Source organism: Serinus canaria, chromosome 3 (assembly GCF_022539315.1).
Source record: "Serinus canaria isolate serCan28SL12 chromosome 3, serCan2020, whole genome shotgun sequence".
Taxonomy (NCBI): domain Eukaryota; kingdom Metazoa; phylum Chordata; class Aves; order Passeriformes; family Fringillidae; genus Serinus; species Serinus canaria.
The window spans coordinates 43,745,531-43,772,081 of record NC_066316.1 but is presented as its reverse complement, the minus strand read 5'-3'; the positions used below and the strand labels follow the sequence as shown (position 1 = coordinate 43,772,081).

The window sequence follows — 26,551 nt, the reverse complement described above, 5'->3', positions numbered from 1 at the left end:
TTTGTGTAACACCTTAGTATAAGTGGCAAAACCAGAGCAATGTGTAACAGATATTGAAAGGCTTTCATCTCTGCTACTGGAACATTGAGGTCTCTCAAGTGGCATACAATAACTGAGAATGGCTTGAAATCAATTTCCTGCTGTCCAAGGGAAACATGAAATTTTCCACTCCCCATATAAGCACTTTGTTGCTTGAAAGTAAACATGCAAATTAAAAAATACTGAAAGTGACTGTTTTTAAAGGACCAGATAGCACAGAAAGGGAGCCACAGTAGCTGAAATGCCAAGATAATGTATTCATGAAGGATTAGGCAGCAATAATAGTGAAGAGCTGCAGGGAGGTGTGTGGTTTGGATTTTTGAGGGCAACATCTCTCTACAGTATTATCATACAAATGTTGGTTGAAAAGTTGTGCATGTTTTTTTTCACTCAATTTGCAGTGAAATAAAATGTCCTTTCACTGAATCAGAAGCTTCTGAAGAAGGGTATAGGTTAACAAAAAAACCTTACAAAAATTCTAAAATAAGTTTTGAAATTTTTAGATTTGAACAATTTAAGTGTAATTTGTTTTTTTAATTCCTAATAAAGATAAACTAAGTCTGTAGTGGAAAATAATGGAAGTGAACAAAATCAGCAGAAAATTATATCAAAAAATAGCCCAGATTGTATTGTACTTGAAACGTGGTTTTATTCTAATTTCTCACCTCTGTATGCTCTTGGATTTTGCCTGTCATCCATTTAGAACAAGATTTCTTTTAAAATTTCAGAATGCATCCTAGAAAGCAAAGTCTAATAATGACCCTTCATATTATCCCTTAACAACTCTTCTCTGTGACTGCTTTAAAGGCACTGCTGACCCAAGCTTCACAGCCAAGAAGGGACTTTCTTGAAGAGAGGGAGGGCAATTTTACCCTCCATAGCCTTACAATATAGTTTACAGTTATCTTCATAATAAGACCTGTGGAGGAAATACTAAAAAGAAATAATAAACCTGATCACGCACATGCCAGCTCAGAAGCCTTGTCTCCAAGGAATTTTCTCCTCCCTACTCTTCAGAGTTATAAAGGAATCTGTAAAATTGCAGTATTATATGAGGATCCTATATAAAAGCAAAATCTTCTCTGAAGGCTCTTCTCAAGATACAAGTGTACAGAGCATCAACTTCATTTTGTTTCTGAGCATGAGAGGCAGGTCTACAGGATAAATACAGGATAAATACAGGATAAATACAGGATAAATACAGGATATGGTTGTCTTTCAGTCTTCTTGCACTCTGAGGTGTCGGCATCTTCATAATTCTCTCAAGCTCTTTTTATGCTTATGGATTGATGTGCCATGCATTCTCACATGGTTCAGAAGCTGAATCAGTTTCTTGATCCATAAATCTGCAGGCTGTGAACTTTTCTCCTTTGAACACTACAAAGAAGTGAGCAGGGTACTGAATTTTGTGATAGATTCTCCCTCCAGAGAGGAAGCTGAGCTACTGCAGAACAGTTCTAGGAACATGATTTATGTCTACTTTTGCAGCTCAGAAAATTTCCAGCTCCTTCCATCAGCTCCTTGAAACTCCCCAGCCACCCCAGGTGAAAACCCCTTGACGTTTCAGAGTTGTGGAAGTAGGTAACCCTTGCCTTTCCTCCTCTGCTCAAGCCAGCAGCCTCCAATTCCAAAGAAACTACAACTGGTTCTCTCCTTGAGAGATGTGTCATTTGCATGGGAGACAGGGCTTCCTGTGGGCTGGGAAAGCACAGGGTAGAATAGGAATCTCCCGAGGTCTGCCATGAGCAGCCCATGCCAACCCGCACCTTCTCCGCATGTGGCCGCTGACACAGGAGAGCTACAAAGCACTCCATAGACAGCGGCAGGGGCAGATGTCCTCCAGCAGTGTCAGGAAGGACAAACTCCATCAGAGCCTTGCTGAAGATGCTGGTGTGAACCTGGGGTCCAGAACCAGGAGCAACATTAAACACATGGCACAGATCCAAAGAGCTGCAATGCCCCTGCTGTGCGTGTTGTTGGATCAGGACGCCAAAGCAGATGTCAGCTGCCACGGCTATTTAGTCTCAAGCTCGTGTGAATTCCTGAGTGGTGTAGCTTTATTTACCTCCCTGGTTCCTACTGGAAGTGTGGAGTGGCACATGTGTGGATCACCCTTGTGCCTCCACTGTTGACTATTAGAGCAGCCACCTTTGGTGCTGACTTTTCTTCCAGTTGCTGTCAATGCCCCACTCTGGACTTTACAGCCAACATCCTCCTTCGACCGAAAATAGTAACGTAAATACCTAGTGGGATTATTCGCCTTCACTTGCTTCATTCAGGATGGAGTAAAGCAAGGATGATATTAAAAAGAACAGAGAAGAAACACAAGAAAAGAGAGAGATCAGATAGAAATTAATTCATTCTACAAGAAAGCAAAAGGATTATGGCACTGAGATGATTACACTGCTTAAAGGTTATAAGAAAATGAGATCTATTTGAAGTCCCTGAAAAAAACAGAAATGAGAACCATGGTGGGGGATACTTAAGGTAGTTTCAGATTTGCCATATTTAAAAAAAAGAGACTTGAACTTGAGATGGAGGAGTTAAATAGTGATTGTGACTAAAAATTGCTGGAAGCCAGGAAAGTCCCTCTGAATAGGATGCTAACTATTATTATTTATGCGTTTGGATGGAATACACAGCTGTTCTTCAGAGGCCATGCAGAAATTTGTTTAGAGTCTTCCACAGACACAATGCATCAGAGTGCTCACCTGTGTGTTTTAAAATGTTATATTATTTATATGAAATATTTTATATATTTAAGGTTTTCCTCTTACATGATAAGAGGTTGTGAAGCACCAAAAGTCTTTGGTCAGAGTATGGTTCCAGAGAAGTAGGAAAATACAAAGCAGTTGCATCTTGTCACTGCCCTGCATGTGTGGGGGGAATGTCAGTGTGGTTTGGATAAGGCTGTTACAGCACACACTGCTCTTCTTCCTAGTGACATTTTTTATGTACTTGTCCTTTTTATTTTATATTTTTATTGCCTACTAAATGGTTTCTTTTGGCTCTGCTTTGTGTGAACCTCAGTGCAAAGAAAACAGTTCTGTTCAGAGAAGCACTTTGCAAACTGCCCTGAGGAGGAGTGAGCTCGTGCCTTGCTAGCATATGATGCCTAGCACCATCCTGATCTTGGCTGTGAACCCACAAACGAGGATTTCAACCCTGTCATTGCTGAACATACCCATTTACTTGGTGAAAGGCTGAAAACCAGAAAGGAGCCCTTATTTGTAATGGTAATAACATGTTCCTACATGTTGGCACATGATGCAGAACTCCTGAGGTAATAAACTGGAAAACCCATCTGCTGGTCCAAATGCCATACTTGTCTTTTTGGGAACAAAATTACTGAAAGACTAATACAGCATCAACTGTCCCTTCCTTCTCTGCCCAATCTGTGTCAGTGAGGCATTCACTCAGAGGTGCCTCTGAAGAGATGGACCTGGACCCCACAGGAATTACCAGCCTGTGTCAGCCAAACCCTGTCCTGGACCTGGACCCCACAGGAATTACCAGCCTGTGTCAGCCAAACCCTGTCCTGGACCTGGACCCCACAGGAATTACCAGCCTCTGTCAGCCAAACCCTGTCCTGGACCTGGACCCCACAGGAATTACCAGCCTGTGTCCAGCTGCTGATGGCAGAGGCACCAGGGACATGGCACAGGTGAAGAAACCTGTCCCCCAGGACAAGCTGCCACTTTCTTGTCTTTCTCTTCTTGCTCTCATGCTTAATCCACCTTGGATGCATTAGCCATGTACCCTCACTCAGCCTGTAACACAAGTGTAGCTCCCAGCAGTTCAGGAGCAGTGAAAATTAAGTTTCATTAGTTAAAGCAGTCTGAACCACTCAGGTATAAGTGCAGAGCCAAAGGATTCTCTAGTGCCTTTATGAGTCACTGTTGTAAGTTCCTGGTTATCTGCACAGATCAGCCAGGACTTTGCCACCCTCTAGGAATACCCTGCATGTGCTTGGTCTGACAAATCTGGGACTTCTTCCTGTGACAAGAAACCATCCATCCTGCATGCTGTGATGGTGCAGGGCGATTGGGATTCGCTAAGACTACATCTCTGGAGAGAAAACTGTATAATTACCTGTTGGGAATTAGCAGATAGAGGAAGAATACAGATTATTCAGGGTGAAGGTACACTGTCTAGCAAGAGCTCCTGGAAGACTTGCAAAGACAGCCCGTGCTTTCAAGTGGCAGAGACTGACTGATGACAGTAAACTCGAGGTGACTCAGAAACATGGTATCTGGATTTGTCTCAGAAGTATGACTGTGACATTTGAAAGTGTCAAATGGAAATGACAACTTTTAACATGGATTTCCCTTAATCGGAATAGATCATGCATTTCATGCTGGAAATGTTCTGGCTGTTATCTGCTTCTGTGCTATTACATTTTGATGTGCCTCTGGTAACGGCTTTAATAAAATGTCTGGAATAGAGCCTGTTAAAGAGTTTTCTTAGATTTAGATGTGCAGATACCACGGGATTGCCTGTAGCACAGATGAACATCTGCATTTTATGACAGAAGATTTCTAAAATAGAAGGTAAGAATATTAGGGAAGACCCTCATGTACTACAACCTGATTAAAAGTCACAAAAGTAATTTCTGTTCTCTGACTATTTATAACTAGAGGAGTAAAGTTCCTTTTAATCTACATCAGTGAAGCATGCAGCATATCCATTCTTACAGCAATCACTTTTGGCTAAAATGAAATACCTTTGTGACACACAGCTGCAGTTTATGGCATCTTCTTGGATTTCATGAGTAGAGGAAGAACAGGGACTGTGATTTTCTGAGAGAGACTGGAAGGGCTATGCAAGGGGCCTCCCTCCTGCTTGTTGGTTCTGAGAGCTGAGCTGCAGTGAGGAGAGCCAAGTATTTGCCAGATACGAAATTACCGGGCTCATTTGTCTTCCACCTTCTGCTCCTGTGACATGCTTATTCCTTCCTTCATTTTGGAAAATGACCTTGTGTTCCTTGCTTCCAGCATCCCACTATTTCCAGAGCAGCTGCACAGAGAGCAGTGAAAAATCTGCTCCCTGCTATTACAGGGTAAAAGCTCTATGAGGGAAGGAAGCACAAGGTGTCCTTGCAGCAGGAGCCAGCTCCTGCTGAAACCTTGCAGCTTGCCACCTAGGAGAGAATTGGACCTTATCTAGCCATGATTAATGCCTGCCCTGTGGGTGTGCCTGCTCTGTCTTCATTTTAATAACAAATTTTTAAGGTCTGTGACAGACTATAATTGTAAAATGGCTTTTCTGGCCCTCTCCCAGATCTGTGGCTCCAGAGGCCAACATCAGAACGTGCTGCATAATTTGGATCAGACACCCTTTGGTTGCAGTTCTGGTTAGTGCAATTGCAGCCACGTACAGTGGATTGCCTGGGAAATGAAAATGGTTGGGTTTATAGCAGAAAGCGTGAGAGGAGGAGGCACAGGGCTGTTCTGAGAGTGGTTAAAAGCAGAGGAGACAAGCACAGTTAGCCAGCCTGTTTCAGTGTGCCTGTGAATCCTTACACATGCATAGCAGGGGGTGTTGAAAAATTTAACAGAATTGCTGCTGGGGATTTATCACAGCCTACATACCATGTAAGCACTTACCTCAGTTCAAGTTCAGACATAGATTAATTTAACCAAATAACCTGTTGGTTTTATCTGGAAAAACATGTTTACATCTTTCTAAGACACTGAGATTTCTTTCAAACTTTTATTCCATAAACTACTTCTGGTTAAGCCAGCCCAGCCAGGCTGAGCTCAGTGTTGCAAGCTTTCTGGGGCAGCTTTGGAGTGAGACTCATCATTTGCCTGCTTCTCACATAGGGCTTCCTCTGTCACTGTCATTAGTAAGATCTGGACACCTTATGTCACATTCTGACATGAGCTGGGGGAGATTGAGCCATTATGATGGCAGAAAGCAGATCTCAGGCAGAAGAGGAACTGGGCCTTTTGAAAATCCTGGGGTTATTTGCATCTACAAGGATGTTTGTAATTATTTCCCTTCCTGTTCACCTGCCAGGTTCTGCTACTGCATCACATGTTGTGTTACTTGGGTTCAGTGTGAGGTCCATGAAGAGATGAGAAAAGCATCTCCCCAATGTCCCCATCCTTCTGTCCAGCCTTAGAGTCAAAGAATCACTAAGGTCTAAAAAGGCCTCTAAGATTACTAAGTCCAACCATCAACTCAGCCCCATTGCCATGTTCACAAATAAACCATGTCCTCAAGCACCACAGCCACGTATTTTTTGAATATTTACAGGAATGGTGACTCCACCACTTCTCTGGGCAGCCTGTTCCAATGTTTGACAATCCTTTCCATGAAGAAATTTTTCCTAATACCTGATCTAAACCTCCTCTGGCACAACTTGAGGCCATTTAATTTCCTTCTGTCACTTGTTAGCTGGGAGAAGAGACTGGCATCACCTCACTACAACCTTTCATGGAGTTTTAGAGAGTGATAAGGCCCCCCCCTAAACCTCCTTTTCTCCAGGCCAAATGACCCCAGCTCAGCTCCTTCAGCTGCTCCTTATGAGACTTGTGCTCCAGACTCTTCCACAGCTTTGTTGCCCTTTCCTGGACATGGCCTTCTGTGGGACCAAAGCCCCTCCACAGGTTGCTGAGCAGCAGATGAAGAAGTCAGCCCTCACCAGTACAATGAAAAATGGCAGGTTTCAGCAGGTGTGTGCCTCAGCCTTGATGGCAAACTCTGTGGCACAGGTGCTGTGTCTTCTTCCTGCTGAAAAAGCACCCAGCACAAGCTGGTCCAGATCAGGATTTCCTGGATGCTAATTTCATACAAATTTTAAGCAGTAGTGATACTTGCATGACTGTGTGTGCTAGGAAAAGCAGACATGGGCTTAGATAATGGAGATTTAATGTAGCATGTCTCTAAGAGAGGAAGGGAATTAGAAGTCAATAAATAGAGAACAAAAATACATGAATGAACTGTTCAGCAACAAAAATGTGTGTGGCTTGAGTTAAGCCATAGAGCCCTGAGCCTGGGAGAAAAAGTGAGAGATCAAAGCTTAAGGCTAAGTCTCCCTATTGCTTGTGGCATCTGAAGAGCATGGAAGATGACAGATGTGTTAATTAGCTACTGCATCTCAGGAGCTGAAATAGTTGGTAGGTGGGCTGAGCCATAAACTAAAATAATCCCAGCATGTGAGAGAGAATGAGCAGGCAGCTTCAAGATTATATGGGAGATGGAAGCAAACAATGTCAACTGACCAAAAAGAAAACATGGATTAATGTCTTCAAATTACATAGTAAAAGACTTATCTATCTAATGATGCTTGCTCTTTGATATGAATTTTATTTTATTGCTGTGCTTGTTCAGTAAAAATATATTTAGCCTTTTCTCTTCATTATCAATAGCATATGTAACAAGGATGAATATACCAAGGTTAGGGTATGTGGTCAATGCAATCTTAGAAGGGAGTTTTCACTAATTATGATTTGTGAAATAACAAATAAAATATTTTTTAGTAACTCCCCATGTCCATTTTTATTCATGTTCACTGCCAGAATGGGGGTAATTGCATTTTATGGGAGGCTGATATTGAAATTCAGAGCATCCCTGGAGATCTTTGACAACTGAGGTTTACATGTGTTAGGAGATGGCTCACAATCACACTTAATGTATGCATAAATCATCCTAAAAAGCAAACCAACAGGCACAAACGATTTGGTGTTGGTGAGATTGATTAAATTTCTCATCAAGACAATACAAAAAGAATTTGACAAATAATCCACAGACAGCACAGATGAGCAAACTGCAAGAAATGACTTGATTACGCCACCTTCACACTGAAATCCTAGGAGATTATACCAAATTAAAAACATCAATTCATATTCAGGTACTAATGCACTGACTTTTCCAGTGGGCTGAAGATTGTCACTACCCATAGGCTTCAAAAGGAATTATGGGTGATCAATTTCGAACTTTAAATAGGTGTAGGAAGGTTAAGTACAGTGTTTCTCACACAGGGCATCAGCCATGGTGGGATTTCAGCCCAGGAGAGAGGCAAAAAACTTTGCTGAAGGAGAGTTTTCCCTTTTGGAAGGTTTGTAGGCAGGCAAGTGCTGGGGGTGCCCTGTCCTCTTCCTGGGGCTTCAGCTCTGCCTGCAGGCAGGGAGGAAGGGGCTTTGGGTGCAGCAGCAGGCAGTGCTTTGCAGACAGGTGCTTGGCAATGAGCAGCCTTCTTCCTGCTGGGAGAAGGCAGGTGCCAGCTCCCTCAGCAAACAAAATTGGGCCTGATCCTGGAGGAAAGCCCTGCTTTTCTATCCAGACCCCCAGGGTAAGATACTTGTTGCACAAGAGAATTTTTCCACCCATTCAAGAGCATGACCCCACATTGATCCTAGAGCTGGAAAGCACAAAAACTGTGGCTTCTTCTTCCTTTCAACAGTTTGCAGTTTACAGGAGAGATTCTGATCTGCAGGATGTTCTATGAAGACTGTCAAAAGCAAACCAGCCTGTTACCTCCCTGGGAAACCCCTGTCCTTGCAGGATAAAGGGGCTCAGTGTGTATCTGATGTCAAATGGTGCCTATATCCACATGTGTATATGTTCAACACCACAAGGAGACATTTCCAACAGCTTTTACTACTGGTTCACCACTCCTTCCAACTGAATCTTTACAGTTCCACCACAAGCTTCAGCAAGAATGGAAAATCCAGCAGCAGAACCTCAAAAATGCTACCCAAAATATCCTGACGCCTCACTAAATCTCAGCAACAGAGTCATTCAGAGTCACAGCGCCCTGTGATATCCTTATCTGTCATTCCCTTCCCCCTCTTCCCCCAAGGTACCTAACACAAAATCTGGCTCATTTTACTGTAAATGTGCACTAGGGAATCTGCTAAATTTGGCTCTATCAATACTGCACCTACACAACTTGAATAAAGAGCTTCAGTGTTTGAACTCAGCCCTTTCTCAAAACTTAATGCGCTGTGATGAAACTGAGGGAAAGGGAGGTTACTCAATAAGCTTAAGCCCTTGAGAGACAGAAAAATGTACTGAACAGTAGTTCATATTGTTACTAATTTTAGTCTGACTTTCTTTACAGATTGTTTCCCAGGAAGAGTGACAAAAGTGGCGATGTGGTTTCAGCTATCTGTTCAGAAACCTGGCAGAGGCAATAATGCCTGTTTTGCTACCCTAATCTCTGCTGGATCCCTAGCAGCGAGGCTGCTGTCCTCTGGCAGGCCCCTGCTACTGCAGGGAAGGGATCTAAAGCACCTTGCTATGGCAGGTGGGCAAAGCACTCTGAGATGCACAGGGCTCCAAGCAGCTGGGGATACCAGCTTAGTTATCTCCTAGGATACCTGGATACCTTCCCAGTGCTGGAGAGCTGGTCAGCTTTGCCATGGCCATGTGGGGTTACCCAGGAGGTACAGCCTGCTGAAATCTCACTGCGACACCAAGCAGGAGCTGAAGAGCTGCACAGCTGGCTGCTCATGGGGGAGGGAGGTGGCTGTTTTGTTGAAGGGATCCCACAGCAGGAATGACATTTCCTGTTCAAGCAGAAAGACCAGTGGCACACAGTGGCAGAAAGCAGGTGAACCTGGCATTCAGCTGGGCACATTTTCCATCTCACTGCAAATCACCTGCTCTTGTTTGTTGTGTGGTGGTGGTCTGGAATGAACAGCTCAGTGTGAGCAGGGGAGAGGCATGAGATGTGAAAACTGTAACACAGCTATCGGGAATCACTCAGGCACACTGAGGACTGTGGGCACAGCACCAGGATTTGTACCAAGTCTGATGGAAAAATCAATTAATTCATTCTTGAAGAAGAAACTAAGTTGCATTAACAAATCTTGTCTGGTCAGTGCTATTTACATCTTTAATTGCCAGAAAAGGGGAGAACATCAGAACAAGGAGGCGGCTATAAACCGAGTCCCAGCGGAGGAGGGATTGACCAGGTTTAAGCATGCACTTAAACCAGGACACGTCTTTCAGCTGTGTGCACTTTGTTGAGCGTGGAGAGACTGTTTTCAAGGGCTTGGGCGAGCTGAGTGTGTGCTAAGGAGCTTATCTGCTGGAGTAGGTTAGATCAGCCATGAGAAGCCAAATTAAATGGCTTGCATCTCACCTGCTGCTGCCAGTGCCACTGTATCTTCAGCCTGTCTGTGCTTGTGGAGATGGATCTGCTTACACCTTACCTCTGGCAGAGAAGAGAGGCCCCTGAGCAGGAGGAGGAAATGTCTGCTGGAAGCCACACACAGATGTTTAGGGCTGTTTGCAGGATGGGGCACGTGTCTTAGCCTTTTTGTGGCTCTGACCCTTTGACAAGCTTTGCTCCTCAGGGAGGAGAGCCATTCAGCACCACTGAAAATCAGCACTCCTAAATTTTAGTAATTAGTCCAATTAATTATTAAAGATACAGAAAATAACACTAGCAAGAAATCACCAGGGTTTGCTGATTATTCTCTTTCCATTTGGTTCCTAAATGTTGCTGGGGAGCTGGAAGGCAGTTTCAGGTAACTTACGCTAGTCCAGATTGTCATCTTCACCAGAGCTGTGCCAACATGAGATATTTTTGGTTTGAAAAGAGTATAAATGAACTGAGAGTTTGGCTCACGGGTGAGGATTGGATAACATGATGACAGAAGGGCTTTATAAACATTTATTATTCAAAATCTCTTCTGCAAATGTGAACACGCCTAGGCAATTATCTTGCTTTAGCTGCAGATGGGCAATTTTGATGCAATTATTATGCACCTTCAGTACTACAAAGCTTTCAGTGCCATTCCTTTTGAAAACGTCTGAATTAAAGGGAATGAAAAAACTAATGAACTATTGCATCTTTTTCCTGTCAGCTGCACAACATCTAGTAGATGCCATCAGCATGCTTCATGTGGAAGAACTGCATGGTCATGGCTGTTAGCCTAAAGGCTTGTAAAAGCTGAGCTTTTTGCTGAAGACAAACCCATCTGTAGCCTTCGGTAGCTGAGTTGCTCGAGGAAGGATAATTTGTTGTTGCACACTCAGATCACGACGTGAGATTGGTAACAAGACTTTGTCATCTCTCAAATATCCCTAATAAGACATTCTACATGTCCCCAAAACCTGTGGTTATTTACTGTTCTGAGCTAGACAAAAGCTTTTTGAGACTGCAGATACCAGCAGCATAATAGTGGAAAGTGTCTGAGGCCACACTGACAAAGAGAACAGTTTGTTTTTAGCACAATTGCTATGGAGGAAACACACTTGTCTCCAGTTTCTCAAAACCACTTGTGTCTGGTTTCTTGGAGCAAACACATCCGGGAAGCCAGCTGTTTTTTGTTTTGTTTTGTTTTAATCCTTAAAACAAAGCAAAGCTCAAGAAATATAAAGCAGCAGACAAGTTAGTTTGCAACTTGCCAGCCAAAAGTAAAGTCCACAATTAACTATACATATAACTGGCAAAATTTGCAAGAGCAATTTCCTCATTATGACTCCTGTTCACCTGAAAATAAAGCCAATTCACTGCTTACTTTTGAAAAGACTGCAGGAAGATATCTTTTTAGCAGTTTGGCAAATTTTAGTGGCACATTCTTTTTAATAAACAAATCCATGAAATACACATGACATAACTCTTGGTGGTATGATTATATCTTCCCCTAGGTGGTTCTGAGTGACTTATTTGGACCTCTATAACTTGGTTGGCTGCTGAGCCAAACCAAGCCAAACCTGTTATATCCCATGCTAAGAGCCAGCAGCCAGCCACAGGACCCTATACCTGAGCAATGCTGTGAGAAGCAGACTGAAATCCCACAGGATTTATTGAGCCAGCTTAGCTCATAGAGCAGCTATAAGTACTGGGCACTCATGCAAATGTCATATTTCAGCACAGCTCATGCACTCTGCTTCCACAACACACAACATTTGGCCCACTACCTCTGATTCCCAAGCATGCACTAACCACTCTTTGAGGTTCCTCTTGTTTTTCAGACTCCTGACAGCTCGCTAGCACACTGAGAGAAACCACCTTCCTTGTTTCAAATACCCCCTTTATTCTGCTTGATGTCACTTAGCTCTTTCCTCACCTTCCTCAATCCATGGTTTAGCTGATCTTTATCCTACTCCCATACAGTTATCTGTCTTACACAATCAAGAGTACAACTCTGCTAAAAAAAATACACATGGAAGTTGGTAAGGCAGAAAATAAGGGCAGGATCTATCTGGAACTACAGAAGAGCATGGTTTTGTAAATTCTCTGGAAAACCTATGAAATCAATAGAGCTCTTTGTTAAATGCTGTAAGACTTTCAGATGGCTGGCCTTAATTGTTAAAAATTTCATGAGCAAGGGCAGGTCTGCATGCATATTAACAGAAAGCAGCTGATCATGTGTTTGAATAGTGTGCCTCTTCTGGCACACTATTTTTAAACACTAAGTTTTTCTATTTCACTTCCCCAGAATCAAAAGACACTTTAAAAAAAGTAACGTGGAGGGTGAATTTCAGGGTGAATTTCAGGCTGGTCAAAACCTGAGTTCCCCTCAGCAAGATAAAATACATCTAAATAGTTATTAACTTGATATTTTTAATTTTCACTCAGCCAGACATTTTCTGATAGAAATTAGGAAGAAATTAGTAGCTGTGAGGGTGGTGAGGCACTAGAACAGGGTGTCCAGAGAAGCTGTGATGCTGCATCCCTGGAAGTGTTTAAGGTCAGGCTGGATAGAGATTTGAGCAATCTGGTCTAGTAGGAGGTGTCCCTGCCCATGGTGGGGGAGTTGGAACTTGATGATCTTTAAGATCTCTGCCTTTCTGTGATGAAATTAGCATTCTGTCATGGGGCTCAGTGGAATTATTCTAGATAGAGTCAAGTGCTGCCTGCACCCATCCCATTTAATATAGAGAACTTCATTAAAAGCTGAAAATGCTAGATGAAAATTTATTTGATTATTAAAAATAAGTTAAGCTCTCATTTTAGTTGCTTAATACAATTTCTTTTTAAATTTCAAGCTTAATAAAAAATAAATCAAATGCTCTTTGTTTGAATTAACATATCTTTGCCCGAGGACAAAAAAGCATTTAAAAAGCCTCTGGCAAAAAGGGGCAAGCAGAAGAAGAATGGGTACATTCATGGCAATATGTTCTGGCATGTGTAATTTTTGGGATATCCTAGAGACAGCACAATAAAAGATGCAATAAAGCACACCTAAATTTAATAACAGTTATGCCTCATTCAGTGTCTGCAGACCACTAATCATTAACAAAATTACAAGGTAGATCTGATGTGGCTCTGCACTGAGCAGGTTGGACCAGAGCTGCCTCCCCAGGTCCCCAGCAGCTAAAATTACACCATGATTCTATGACCTGATGTTCAGGGATCACAGTGAGATGGTCTAACAAGACCACCACTTGTTAGATGGAAAAAATATCATTACAGACAACGTTACAGAGCTGTGGTTTCGTTTTTCTTCCAGTCACTCTTCAGAGGTACTGAAAGTAGAGGTGAGATCCTGCTATTTTCTAGTGTCCTATTGGAGGTTTTCATATTGGAAGAATTATCTTTCTGCACTTGGAAATCTATATGTAATTCAGCTGAAGGTATAATAAGCAGACTAGTGAAGAAAGCTGCAGTTACAGTGCAGAAAAGGCAAAATAAAACTTTCAGTTGGCCTGGCTAGCCTCTTTAATAGATAGAGTGAAGAGAATAACGTTTAAAAAATGCAGCATTTTGGTGAAGCAAAACATTTCTTCAGATGCAATGCAAGGGCAAGTGCCAGATTATGTAGAAGAAAAAGACATAGAGTCCTCCTCTAGCAAATGGCCCTGGATTCACACCATCCAAGGTGCCTCATCTTAGCCATGCACTACGTGAAGGTTAATAATGCTCTGTCACTGAAGGGGCACTCGGGTGCTTGAAGGGACTTGAGATCCCTGAGGCTTGACAGCTGAGGATGCTGAGAGAGATGGGGGATGCCATCCTTCACATCAGGCTTCCAGAGGCCCACTCCCCCAGTGGGAATCTGAATGTTTCACTCAGGCAGTGGAAGGTTTTTGAAGATATGAAGGGAACATTGCAGCAGTTTCTAAATGCTTGTGAAATGAACAGCTTCAGTTAATGAGTAAACAGCTCCCAGCTCAAATAGAAGGGACACAATTTATAAATTAACAAAGCAAAAGCAACCAACACCAGCTCTAGGTGGGGAAGAGCTCAGTCAGCTCATATCTCAGTCAGAGATATGAGGAAAAGGGAACAGATGAGGCAGCCACAGGAGACTTCGTGCAGGCTTGCTTAGCCAAGAGACCCAAATGATGGCAGTGACCACGAAGCCATAAAGTAAATGAGGCTCTTTTCTTTAAACTCTCTGAATTGTAGCCCTGATCCCAAGGACTGGCAAACAAACCAACAGGAGGATTTCTTCTTTTTCTACAGCCAGGATGAAGAGAAGCAGTCTTCACTAACTGTAACCCAAAGCAGGTGAACAAGGTAACAAAACCATATGTTATTCGCCTTTCCCATTTTTGAATCAGATTCTCTGGGAAAAAAGCTACTATTTGGAAAGCTATTTTAGCATTGGAAAACAAAAAACGGTTGTACATGAGTGTGTGAACACATATATGAACCTGCCTGCCCATCAGCTCATACCTTATTTCTCTCCAAAAGCCCTCATGATGTTCACAGACAACATTATGTAGCTGTAGGGTTTTCAGTTGATGATGCCCTGTTCATATATCTCTTTTGCTGCCAGCCAGCCTCCACCTTTGGCTATTTGTCTCTTTTTACCACTTATTGCTTTGTCCAGCAAGCAAGGGTGGCCAGCTCCTGGAGACCTGGACTGCACAGGATCCTCAGCCAGGTACGTGTGCATTTATTTGAGGCTGCCTTTTCATACAAACACAAACAATCCCAGGAAATCTGGACACAGTCCATAACCACTAGGCAGCTGGACAAATAGGTTTTTTCCACTTCTGTAGTACTGTCAGCCTCCAACACTTCTCACTGTATCATCCTTCTTTATTGAGAGCTGTTAATTATAGCTACAAAGTCTCTTGCCATACATGCACTTTCCTTTTTTAAAGCAGCTTTAAAGGTAGATGCCTTCAAGGTATTTTGACATGGATCTGTGCTGGGAAAAACAAAGGCAGAATTCCTTATCACTCCTTCTTGGGTTTTGTAGTTATTTTTGTTGCTGCTGTAAACATTACAGAGAATCTGTCTAGGACAGTCCCCATTTAATGAGTTTGTGCACTGGGGGTCAAGGTACTTGGTGTGGTGACCAAGGTAAACAACATTCTGCAAAAAGGCCACCTGTGAAACCTTCTTCCATGTATGGTGATTGGAAAAACAGCAAATCCATGCTCACCTCAGCTCCCTGCTTCTTCATCTATGCAGTAAACCTGATCTCATGCTCTTTTCCCAGTCTTTTTTTTATCCTGTTCCAGCCCTAAAATACAGCTACTTTTCTGTCTGTGTGTGCAGGTCATGCCTGGAGGCAGGAAAGGGAGGAGGTGACCTGAGGTCCCTTCAGCCTGGCCTGCTTTTGTCCCAAGTTCTCAGTGAGTGCAGAGAAGTCAGATCATCTTGGGCAGGACCAGCAGAGGCAGATTTGCCCTTGATGTCTCCTGAGAAAAGCCCCAGCAGTGTGGGAGCTTGGCAGCTTGCTTAACTAACCAGAGGCAGTGCTAATGAAATGCAGTTTAACTACTGACCAGAGAGATCATTCCCTGCTGCAAGACACAACATTTTTTTCCAAGCAAAAGCCATTCCATAAATACATTGTTTCAGAGCACGTGCCCTGTCTGCAGGTAACAACAATTACTTCACCTTCTAGTCCTTGCCTCAAGCGCTGTTACCTCATAGGAGGCAGATAATAGAATTATTTTGAAGCATCTGTTCAAGCCACAGCAGAGGAGACAAAAGTAATGGAACAAGAAGACAAAATTACAGGACATTACTTAATTCAATCATCCTTGGGATGATTTTGCAAACCAGGCTCAAGATTAAAGAATGTGGGTCTGTCCTGATCAGACAGTAGCCAATTTTTATTCTCAATGAGCACTTCACTGAAGTCTGAAAGCCCAGAAGAGGTGATTCTGATGAGATGAAGGCTCTTCAGATTAAGGGAAAGCTTTTCACAGGACACAAATATTTACCTCTTTTCAGAACATCACGGTCTGAAAAACAAATGCAAACTCCAAGTATGATCTGTGAGGTCAAATTAGAAAGGACTGGTGTCCTAAAGATGGACCCATGACCATTTTCTCACAAAAGCTAAAACATGTGCTCCAAAGACAGCGTTAACTACCTGAATAGAAGGAATTAGCAAATTAGTCAAACAGAATTTTAAAAGAAATCGCTCAAAGGTATTTCCAGGAAGTTTAGAAAGGGAGGTAAGCATATAAATGCCACCTTATGTTCCTGGGCCCACCATGCAGGCTTACCATTGTGAGAGTTACCTCCAGAGAAGATAGGACTGAGCCATTAATTTTGTGGCTTTCTGCCAGCCACTCCCATCAAGAGTCTGATGCAGGTACCAAGCTCCATACCATGCATTTGAGGGAGAGAAAAACTATCACCTTCACCATGGTCCAGGAGCAGTTTTTTAAGCTTTTCAATGGAAGACATTGAGAGGAGCAGTATCTCAATTCCAATTAGGTGCCTAAATCTGGGATGGTGGAGGGCTCCCACTAGCAGCCAGTAGGACCACAGCCTTTTCTCTTTCTCCTCACCCTTTCCTGCTGTTTACCTTACATGCCTCACATTTGTGTTTCTGCTGTAGGTTTTGCTCTCCCTCTGAGTTCTGTCGGGACACCAGACATTCAGCTCCAAGCTGGCAGTGCTGGAATATGCAGTGTGACACTGAGAAGCCAGCTGTGTCACATTTCCTCCCTAACCCAACCCTTGCTACTGTCTTCAGAAGAGACTGATGTGAACAGGAGGCTCCTCTAGAAAAACCCTGGAGGTGTTATTTTCTCAGGAACAGGCAGCCTGTTAAGCATATTTTTGAGAGCTGGCTGAGGAAATTTTGTTTCAGGGGGCATAAAGACCATGACATTAATTTAATCACCAAAGAACAGAAGTCTCCCCAAAGAAGCAGCTGAAACCACAACTCATGCAATGATCTGGCCATGGTACAGCATAGCTGTATTATGTCAAAGCAGCAGCAAGAAGCCCCCTCCAGAACCCCTGTGGGGTGACAGCACACCAATCCCACCGCCCATGGGGACACACTTCCCTCTTCAAAAGGCAAGGAAAGCAGCTACTGAGGGTTTCATCAGGAAGTGGTAACTACTTGAATTGAGAAACAGAAGTTGACAACAGCATCACCCAGAGCTCTGTGGCTTGGGCTGCAGCTGAGCTAACCCCAAACAGATGCTCCATGACCAAGCTAGATGCCCTATGGACAGAAGGTTGGACACTGGACACACATCCACCAGCACCACCACTACCACAAATGCCATGCTGCTCCAGCAGAAGGCTTCACTACTACTGCTGCTTGCTCTTTGTACAATTTGGCCTTGTCTTCAGCCAGGACCTCTGGCAGAAAAGTGCATATTCACTGAAAACAGTCAGAGAAGCGATACAGTGGTCCATCAATAACACAACACCTCCAGCCCCTCTCCAATATCTGTAGGAGAGATATAGATGACTACAAGTATCATAAACCTCTTGTACAATAGCCACATCTTCTTTTAATTAATTGTTTTGATACCAAGCACAAAGGTGACAGACAACTGTAGACATCAAACTGAGCTATTGCTGTAGACATCAAACTGATTTAATCTGGAGTTACTCCTAACTGGTCTCTGTCAAACTCAGGTAAGAATCAGATGCTTTATCTTTTAATTTCAATGGTTTATTTTGTTTCTTGGTTGTTTTTTTTTTTTTAATTATTATTTTTTTCCCTAAGAAGCTAATGTGAACTTGAAATGTAAAGTGATTTTATTTTGAGGAGCACAAAGTAAATCGGTATTATTTTAAGGATAATGTTGTGAATTAGACAAATAGAGTTTATAAACTGAAGTTTTTTGAAAGAAAACATGCTTCATTGGATGACATTTGCTAAAAACACTTGCATTTGTCATGTCTTGATGCCTCCACTGCTTATTTATGACTCTCTTAATGCTGTCTGCTCTGGTGGCGAAGCTCCCACTAAGTAGTAATATAAATCAGCAGGATGCCAAAAGTTAACCACACTGCAACATTTTAATGTTGCTGGGTAAGAGAGACTCACGAGCACAAACCACTGAAAAATCGATAGTAAAACAGCATCCAGTCATGCCAAATGGCTCTGACCTTCTTTCCCCTTTGAGCTGCATCATGGCCAGGGGTTTGGTTAGCAGTGGGGTTCTGTGCCTGCTGCAGAAAAGGAGGGCAGTACCCATGGTGCAGTGAATTGCACTTCATATGAGGCAGGATCAAACTAATGGACTCAGCTCCTTGTACTACTGGGGCTGATGGCTGCAGTCTCATCTCTCCCATCATAGCAGAAATACCTGTGAAACACATTTAGAAACTGGCCCACATTCTCCTGGACCTCAAGTGAAGCTATGGCACTGAAACTTTGTGGCCCCTGAAGAACTAAATCATGATTCTGAGCCCATGGGCACATAGATCAAAAGCGACTTTTGTGTACTCAATATGTTGGTATATAAAATAAGTGAGATCTACTACGCTCGTCCTCTACCGTTGCTGCACCAGTATTTTGATTCAGTTTCAAAGACACAACAGAACTTCACTGTTACCTGTAACTTTTTCTGTATTTTCAAAGAAAAATCTTCAAATTCTGGAGGATGAGTGGCAGATAATTTGGAGGGCAATATAGAGACAAAACTCTGAATCGGTGAAAAAGAGCATTCTAAAACATGTTCAAATATGGTTGCAGATCAGGGCAGGGGCTGCACTGTGATGATTCTTTCATTCACCCAACACATCAGGTGCATTCAATGTTTCAGAAGAGATTTAGCTCTAGCTTGTGGTATTTTCTTTAGTCCTAAATCTTTATGAAATAAAAAAATCAAGATCTAAATTCTAAATAAATAAATAGTCCAGCAAATCATTCTTGCAAGTCCTTTCCTTCTCAAAAAGTCATTAGATAAGACTATACCATCAAAATAAACAAGCTTTCTCAGGTATTTTTTCTAAAATGTGAACAAACCCCTCTATTATTCCTCCTAGCTGGAACACAGAGGGTGAATCTTTGTAAAAGGCATGTTTTCTGCCTAGAGATACACAAAGCTAAGCAATATCTTGCAGAGATTTTAATTTATCTTTCATGTAGCCAGGGAGTTTTAAGCCCTAGTGCTTTTAATTTATGTTACGTCATAAATTAATAATGTAGATATGATGGAGGATAGCTCATCAGATTAAATGTGCCATTTTATAAAGCAGTTTGGAAGCAAAAAGTATGAAGTACTCTTAAATGATGTATTAGGTGCACAAATCATTACATGTGTTATTTCTGGACTGGACAATGGTTGAAATGAATAATAATTTAGTTACAGTAATTTTATTTTAAGCTAGTGAGCACTTGCACAAGAACTAGGAGAGTGATGCTGGCATGCTCTTCCGTGGCCTTCCAGAGCTCTCTGTACCACTTCCATGCACGCAGTCCTGTGCCAATACATCCTTGGTGGCAACCATGGGAGAAGTTCTCCCTGAGCAGTCTGCACTTGGGCACAACCCTGGCAGCATTTGATGGAGCTGCTCAGGGCGTGTAGAGCAGTTGGAAGCGAATGCATGAGTTCTGGTTTGCTATGAAGAGTGACTCTCTCCCCATGGTGTGGACACGTTGATAGTCTACTTCAGCTAAAACAGCACATTCCTTTCCATGCAATATGGTTCAATCATAAGTCCTTAATACTTCACATTGTGGCCTAATACTCAAAATCTGATAAAGAAACTGAATAAAGCTGCTCTAACATTCAATGTGTCACTACAAAATTTTGGGGCAAATTTACTACTATTATACATGCTATAAAAGGGAAAAACCATCTGGTTTTCTGTCATAAACCAGCTAAAAAGTGGTTTATGTCCATGACAGGTATGTTCTTCTTGTGAGACTACAAAACATAAAAATTCATGTATTTACAGCATAGCATACATACTGGTATACAGCATGAATTTAAAAACTGTGATAAACCATATAATCTGTGCAGAAGGGACTATATATCTATTCACTGTTGCTACATTTTATGATCCCCCTTTATGTGTATTTTTCCTGGTGGTTGCTGTTTTTCCATGCCCTCTAATTGTATAGAGAGGTACCCAAAGCACACGTGCTGCCTCTGGTGCCCTCAGGAAAGGGCAGTGTGAAAGCACTGCCTGTGCCAGGGGGAGGGGAGGCTGAGCAGCCCAGTCCTGCTGATGTGGATGGGCAGGTGTCCTGGGGGAGCTTTGCTGCCAAAAAACATCAGGTACCTGTGGATTTTAGCAGCCTGTGTAGGGAAGGTCTGAGAGCCCCTTCCTTTCTTACTTCACTGCTAAGGTGACTTAGACATCATATTTCCACCTTTTCCCACTATTGCCTTTTAACTTATCTTGTTCCAAATTCCTGCCAGTGAGCTCAGATAAGATGTTAAATATAGATGAAAGTAAAGGATAAAAGAAGTAGAAAGTGATTATGCCAATTTCTTTACAGTTCTAGGTCAGAATTGTCTTCTTTTAACTACCCAGAAGTCTGTGAAATACCCCCCTAATGTGTCCAATCCAACAAGCTCTCCTGAAGATGGTGGTGCCTCTCTCCTGAAGATGGTGGAGCTGCAAAGTCTGTGTGTATTTCTTTCTCTATGTTTGCACACATATATAACATGATTTAAATAAAAGGAATAATTAGGAGGGGAGGCTGGACCGTAATGCTCTGACATATACACATGTGACATCTCAGCTGTAATGGAGCAAGCAGGTGAACAGTAAATAATTTCACAGTAACTCTTGGTGCAGCACCACCAAAGGGCCTCGGTGGAGACAGGGAAGATGCTGAGGCAGACACTGTGTAAACACACGGCAAGGAGGAGTCCTCCCTCCTCCCTGAAGGCTCCTCCAAAACAATAGGGAGGACAAGGAAATCCGAGGTCTGCAGTGATTTGCTCCAAACCACAGAACAAATCTGCAGCAAAGCTGGGAGCCACAGCTGCATCTCCAAAGGGACACATCTTCCCTGACACCCAGAAAAACCTCTCTAAGTTAAACCTATTCAGTCTGCTTGTCAGACACACAAACACACCTTCTTTGTGAAGCCTGGGCAAGCTTACTGCTAATGATGTCCCCCTGCATCCCAAACAGGCTGCAGGGCTTGCACCTGCTCTTCCATTCAGCTCTCATTTAATTAATGAAAGACATGAAACTACCAACTGTATCAATTTACTGCAGCAATGAGTACAGTGCTCTGGGTTTTTAAACCCAGGGATCTGGCAAACCACAACAGCTCACCCCAGAATTCAGCGGTATTTAAAACATTATCTGAGAGCAGCTGGGAAGAAAAATACTTAAAACCAAAGAAGCAAAAAGGTATTTGCTTTTAGGCTAGCATTTGTTGCTGGTTTTAGATTAAGCTGTAACTTTCTGTAACCTCCATACTCCTCTTATCTCTGTATTTGCTGTGAACAAATACAATCTGAAAACTGAAGCTCAGGAAACATGGCACTTATGAAAATGCCTTTAGAACTTCTGGATCCTGCTCTGGAACCTGCAGTGAATGGTCATATCCATTATATGCAGCCCCCACATTATTTAAAAGACAAAGAAACTGTAATGATGGCTAAGCAGTAAAATTTCTTAACCCTAGTCATCTGAGGTAGAGCATTTCCTGAGTAACCTGGTTTCTTAGATTTTTCTTGTAGTAAGTTTCCACCTTGCTGCTGCGCAGCTGGGAGCTGAGAAATGTGTACTTCTTGCTGTTTACTTTTCTGAGCTACTTCATTAAAAGTCTATGAGCCCCACTGTGTAACAGAAGGGGAAAAGGTTGTTCACATCCTTCCACGTATCAGGGAAGCTCTCTGACATGGGACATCTTGATGGCTGAGTCATCCCATCTGTCCCAGACACCTCTCAGGCCAAAATGAGCAGAGCAGAGCTGAGGGAGTGCTCAGGGAGAGGCAGTCCTTCAAGCAGCCCGAGCATCCTCAGCCTCTCCTGGAGGATGGGCACTCAGGCTTTCCATGAGAGGCTCTGCGGGTTTGGCTCGCTATGAAGACAAGGTGTGCTGAAGACAAAGTGCTGCCTCTGGTTATGACTGCGCTTCCTCCCGGAAATAAACACAACAGCTCAAGTTTAACTGGGATCACAGCTTGGCCTTTGATGTCAAGGGCGTAGTGCCAGGAAAATACTGCAGGACTTTTTACTCAGCTATTCAAGGCTCTGCTCTAGTCCTCAGCTTGGAAAAGAAAAGCTTACTTAGCTTACTCACAGAAGTCAGCTATGGGTAGGGGAAAGAAATATTAATTAAAAAATATGTTTGCAGAAAACTCTGGATAAAAAATTGCAGAAAATGCAGGCTTTTGTAACATGACTTGCATGCTTTGGAAATAAATCTGGATTTCCTACTGCTGAAGTGAAAATATATCAGGAACAGTAACAGCACCTAACACAGGACACACAATGAACTCAGACCATCCTTCAACAAACCTGGAGAGGAAAGCAAACACAGGTTTGATGTAACTGACTGATTTGAACAAAACGTCTGTAAAATGCAGAGTAGCATGCAAGAGCCACGGGATTAAAAACAAAAGCTCCCATACCTGTATCTTTGCTTTGGAGACTGCTTTTCAGCTGACTTAAAAACATGTCCAAGATAATACAAAGGAAAGAATAAAAAGTTCCAGTTTGTTGCAAACCACGTTAGAGTGAAGGGTGCATCGAATTTCTTAAAGGTCAGTTTTGCTAGCTGGGTTGAGCCCGACCAAGAGGAGCAGACACCCAGGACCACGGCCACACCCCAGAAAATCTTCTTGAGTTGCGTCACGGAACATTTCCAGCAGCAGCGGCTCACCCTTCCACTGCCTTCTGCCCCAGCTTGCATCTGGGCTTCGGCTGGGGCTGGAGACTCCCGGGAGCGCTCATCCCCTGAGGAGAAGAAAACACATGGCTTACTAAGGAAATCCATCCTGCATTTCAGCTTTCAAATCTTAGGCCCGTCTGAAGTCAGGTGCAAAGGAACCCACCGGATCCTGCCACAAAATGTCCTTTGTTTTTAGATCATTGCAAAGCCTCTGGTTGAACTGAGGCATAATTAGAAGGCAAATAACAATTATCGCCTCTAGATTTAGAAGCCTTGGGTAGAATAGAAGTGAAAATTACATGTTGCTTTGATGTACATAGAAAGGCTTAACACACCACTTAAACTCGTGCTGTTGGGGTGTGTAAATGGATGAAAAATGTGGTATTGAGTTTGATAAAGCAGCAAAGGGAATTATAACAACACTTGAAATTGTTATTGTCTCGGAAAATGCAGAAATGGACAGTTTATGGAATATGGTGTTTCTTAAAAGAGAAGGAGGACAACATATTTAATCTTGAAGTTAAGAAAAATCGCTGCAACATAAATGGCATGATTAATACTGAATTGGATCACCAGGCACTTCAGTGATCCCTGGAAAAACATGTCTCCTGTGGCTGTAGCCAGATAGCAAAAACTAAACCAAACCACCTGCTGCCTGCCCTGCAGTCCATCTCTGACCAGGCAAGCCTAATTTTTTTAGTTCGAGTCCTGCACAAAGACTGGACTGGAGCTTTGCCCCATTGTAACTAAGCCTGGCACACTGCTGGAAATTTTTCACCTAAAAACCTTGCCCCTTCAACCCTCAATGAATTGTTAAAGCCCTGCTATCCCACAGCTGTCGGTCGATAACGTATCCAGCTTGTGAAGGAACAAGGAAAGGTTAGCTGGTTGAGTTCTCAGAGAGATCAAAACATGCTGGCAGACCTCAGCAGCAGGCCACTGCCCTCAGGGCCTTCTACCTGCCTTTCTTAAATTCACCCCACTGAACATCTGCTGAAGTTGTCAGTCACCCACACACAACATTCCGCAGTGATTTCTCCCAGAGGCTGACTGCAGTTTAGCTGGTCCATTCACCTAAAGCAGGAAGTAACAGTAGCTCATATTGAAATTCTGGAGTCTACAGCTTCAAAACTGCCCAGAATTTACTGTGTGCATTGAAAGGTGAAAACACATAAGTAAAGCTAGGACAATGAAAGACTGTATCATTTCCAAACATTTATAAATATTCAAGGCAGACTAAGAGAGGTCCACATTAAAAAAAAATCCTTACTTTTCCTGGTGTGAATTCATATGTGGAATGGAGAATCTCTTATTTCAAGCTAACCTAAATTTATATTTATATGACCTAATGCATTATGAAGGAAAATGTTTCCTTCTATAGAAACAACTATTTAGTTATCTCCCTACAGATAAGAAATGCATGATCTGAGCTAAAAGTACCATTAGGTTGCCTGGTAAAGCTGTATTTTATAAGAAGAAGGATTGTGGCCTCCGTTTGATGGCCTGATATCTAAAAAAAATGTACAGCAGCAAAGACATAAACATCTAGCCTTTTTGTGTAGCTTCCAGAGATCTGATCTCTCCACTTATTTCAGTTTTCAATAGAAGATTGTGTGGGCAGCCTCCTACATAACAAGAGATGCACCAGCAAGCCAATGACTTGTCCAAAGTTAATATGACCTTGTATCAAACACATAATGGAAAGGTTACAAGCCACCTGCCAAATGTTTGAATTGAAAACCAGACTGCCTGTGAAGGCTCAGCTCATTCAAAGTAATTCTGACGTATTTTCTTGGTAACACATTGCTTGTAACTAAGGCTTCTTGCCTCACTTGCTGCACAGACCAGTACCAGGGTTCAGTTTATGCTAATTAAGGGTACACTCATTTCTTTTAACTTCACCATGTAATGGGCATTTGCTAGAGCCCTCTTTGCTGTCCACCACACAAGTCCTAGAATGATTACCAAACTTTTCCTTTCCACTCAAGATTTTCTTCTGGGCATTGTCACTACAACACCAAACACTTCACACACCCTAACAAACTCCAGCACCCTTCTTCCCTTTGACCACTGGGTTTCTGCAGAAAAAAACAATTCAGGAAGCCAGCATACCAAACGAGAGCTTAAGAGTTTGTGCCTCTGTGTCAAGGCAACTTCACTCAGAGTTTAGGTTTTTGAAACTGCTTGGAGAGGTAGAAAAAAATGGTTCTCCTTCTTGAGACAGCCAGTGAGGTATCTGCAATTTGCATCTTTCACAGTTACTCCCCGGGGAAACAGGAAACTAGGATTTAAACCACTCCTTCTGAAGATATTTAACATAAGGGAATGTGCCTAAAGCCACTAGGTATATGAGATTTTAAGACAAGTAGGTTCTCTGAATCACAACACTAGAGGTGTGTTATTTTTTCCTGAAAACAGAATCAGTCACAACTGTCTGATGCACCAGACACTCAACATCTGGTAACACAGTGCTGACAGACAGCCCAGTGCAGACACTGTGCTGAAGATCTTCCCCCCATGAAGGGCTGAAGCCACCTGCCCAGGTCCCCACTGTGCTGTGCATGTACACAAGAGTCAGCAGTTCATCTGCACAGCCTGCATGAATATCACTGCCTTCTACTCTGCTCCACAGCAATTGCTCCCTAAAATTGAAGTTACTGATATTTTCTCTGCTATGAAGGCAAAATTACTTGTCCAGGTATCTTTAATTTTGTGCTAAACACACCAACAGAAACATTTGCTTTCAGCAATAGACAATACTGCATGTACAACTTCTAAAACGAACTTGCACCTGAAAGGCTAACTTTCTAGGGATGTTCATTCTTTTGATGCATCTACAGACTGGAGGGAGTAAAAACTTATCCCAGGCACAATGGGTTTCATTATGATAGGGGTAAAAATCACTGTCTGATGATTAACAGCTACAAACTGAAATTTGTAATATCTGTCAGTATCTGTAGTATCTGTCTGTGAAACCTTACTGTGACCTCCTGATTGCTTGTGCTGCTGGAGAGTTAGATGCCAAAGGGGCACAGACTTTTCCAGTGGATGCACCACTGACCTGAAGGATACCTGAAGGATAATCTGCCCCAAAAAACAGATTTTCTTTGGAGATGGTGGACCCTACAGATGATATACAATCATGTGGTCTCATCCTCTCATTTACTGTGGAGGGCTCTTGCCTGCCAGCTGGCAAACACAAAATCCAGGGCTGTAGTTTGCCTTGTCTAGTCCCTGTGTCTCTCCTGGGGACATTTTCCTCACCCAAACCACAGGTGCACAGATGGGGTGACACTAAATCCACACGTGGCTGAAAAGCTTCTCTCTCTCTGTCTCTAACACTGCACAAGAGTCATCTGGCAACAGAATGCACATGAATTTAAAGATGGTAAAATGTTTTAGAATCAATGAGGCAGGACATTGAAGAATTTTAGTTCTGCAGGACTTTTAATGGGTTTTTTCCACTGCTTCCTGCAGCAAACTGCTCTGTATGCTACAGTATCCCCCAAAAGAACAAATTAGGATACTGAGGTAGAGGTAAAATGCCTATCTTCCTTTCACTCATTTTGGTT

General features: G+C 42.7%; 1 protein-coding gene and 1 long non-coding RNA gene across 2 annotated transcripts in view; one reads left to right on the top strand and one right to left on the bottom strand.

Moving 5' to 3' along the window:
- Positions 1 to 26,551, bottom strand: part of SLC35F3 (solute carrier family 35 member F3) — a 60,767-nt gene that overhangs the window by 22,435 nt on the left and 11,781 nt on the right. Inside the window, exon 2 of the mRNA XM_030236224.2 lies at positions 22,720 to 23,044. Coding sequence (XP_030092084.1) covers positions 22,720 to 23,044 — 325 coding nt within the window. The remainder of the gene's footprint in view (positions 1 to 22,719; positions 23,045 to 26,551) is intronic.
- LOC108962438 (uncharacterized) lies at positions 17,126 to 20,818 on the top strand. Its single transcript, XR_001991064.2, has 2 exons — positions 17,126 to 17,800; positions 20,622 to 20,818. It is a non-coding gene; the product is annotated as an uncharacterized LOC108962438 (long non-coding RNA).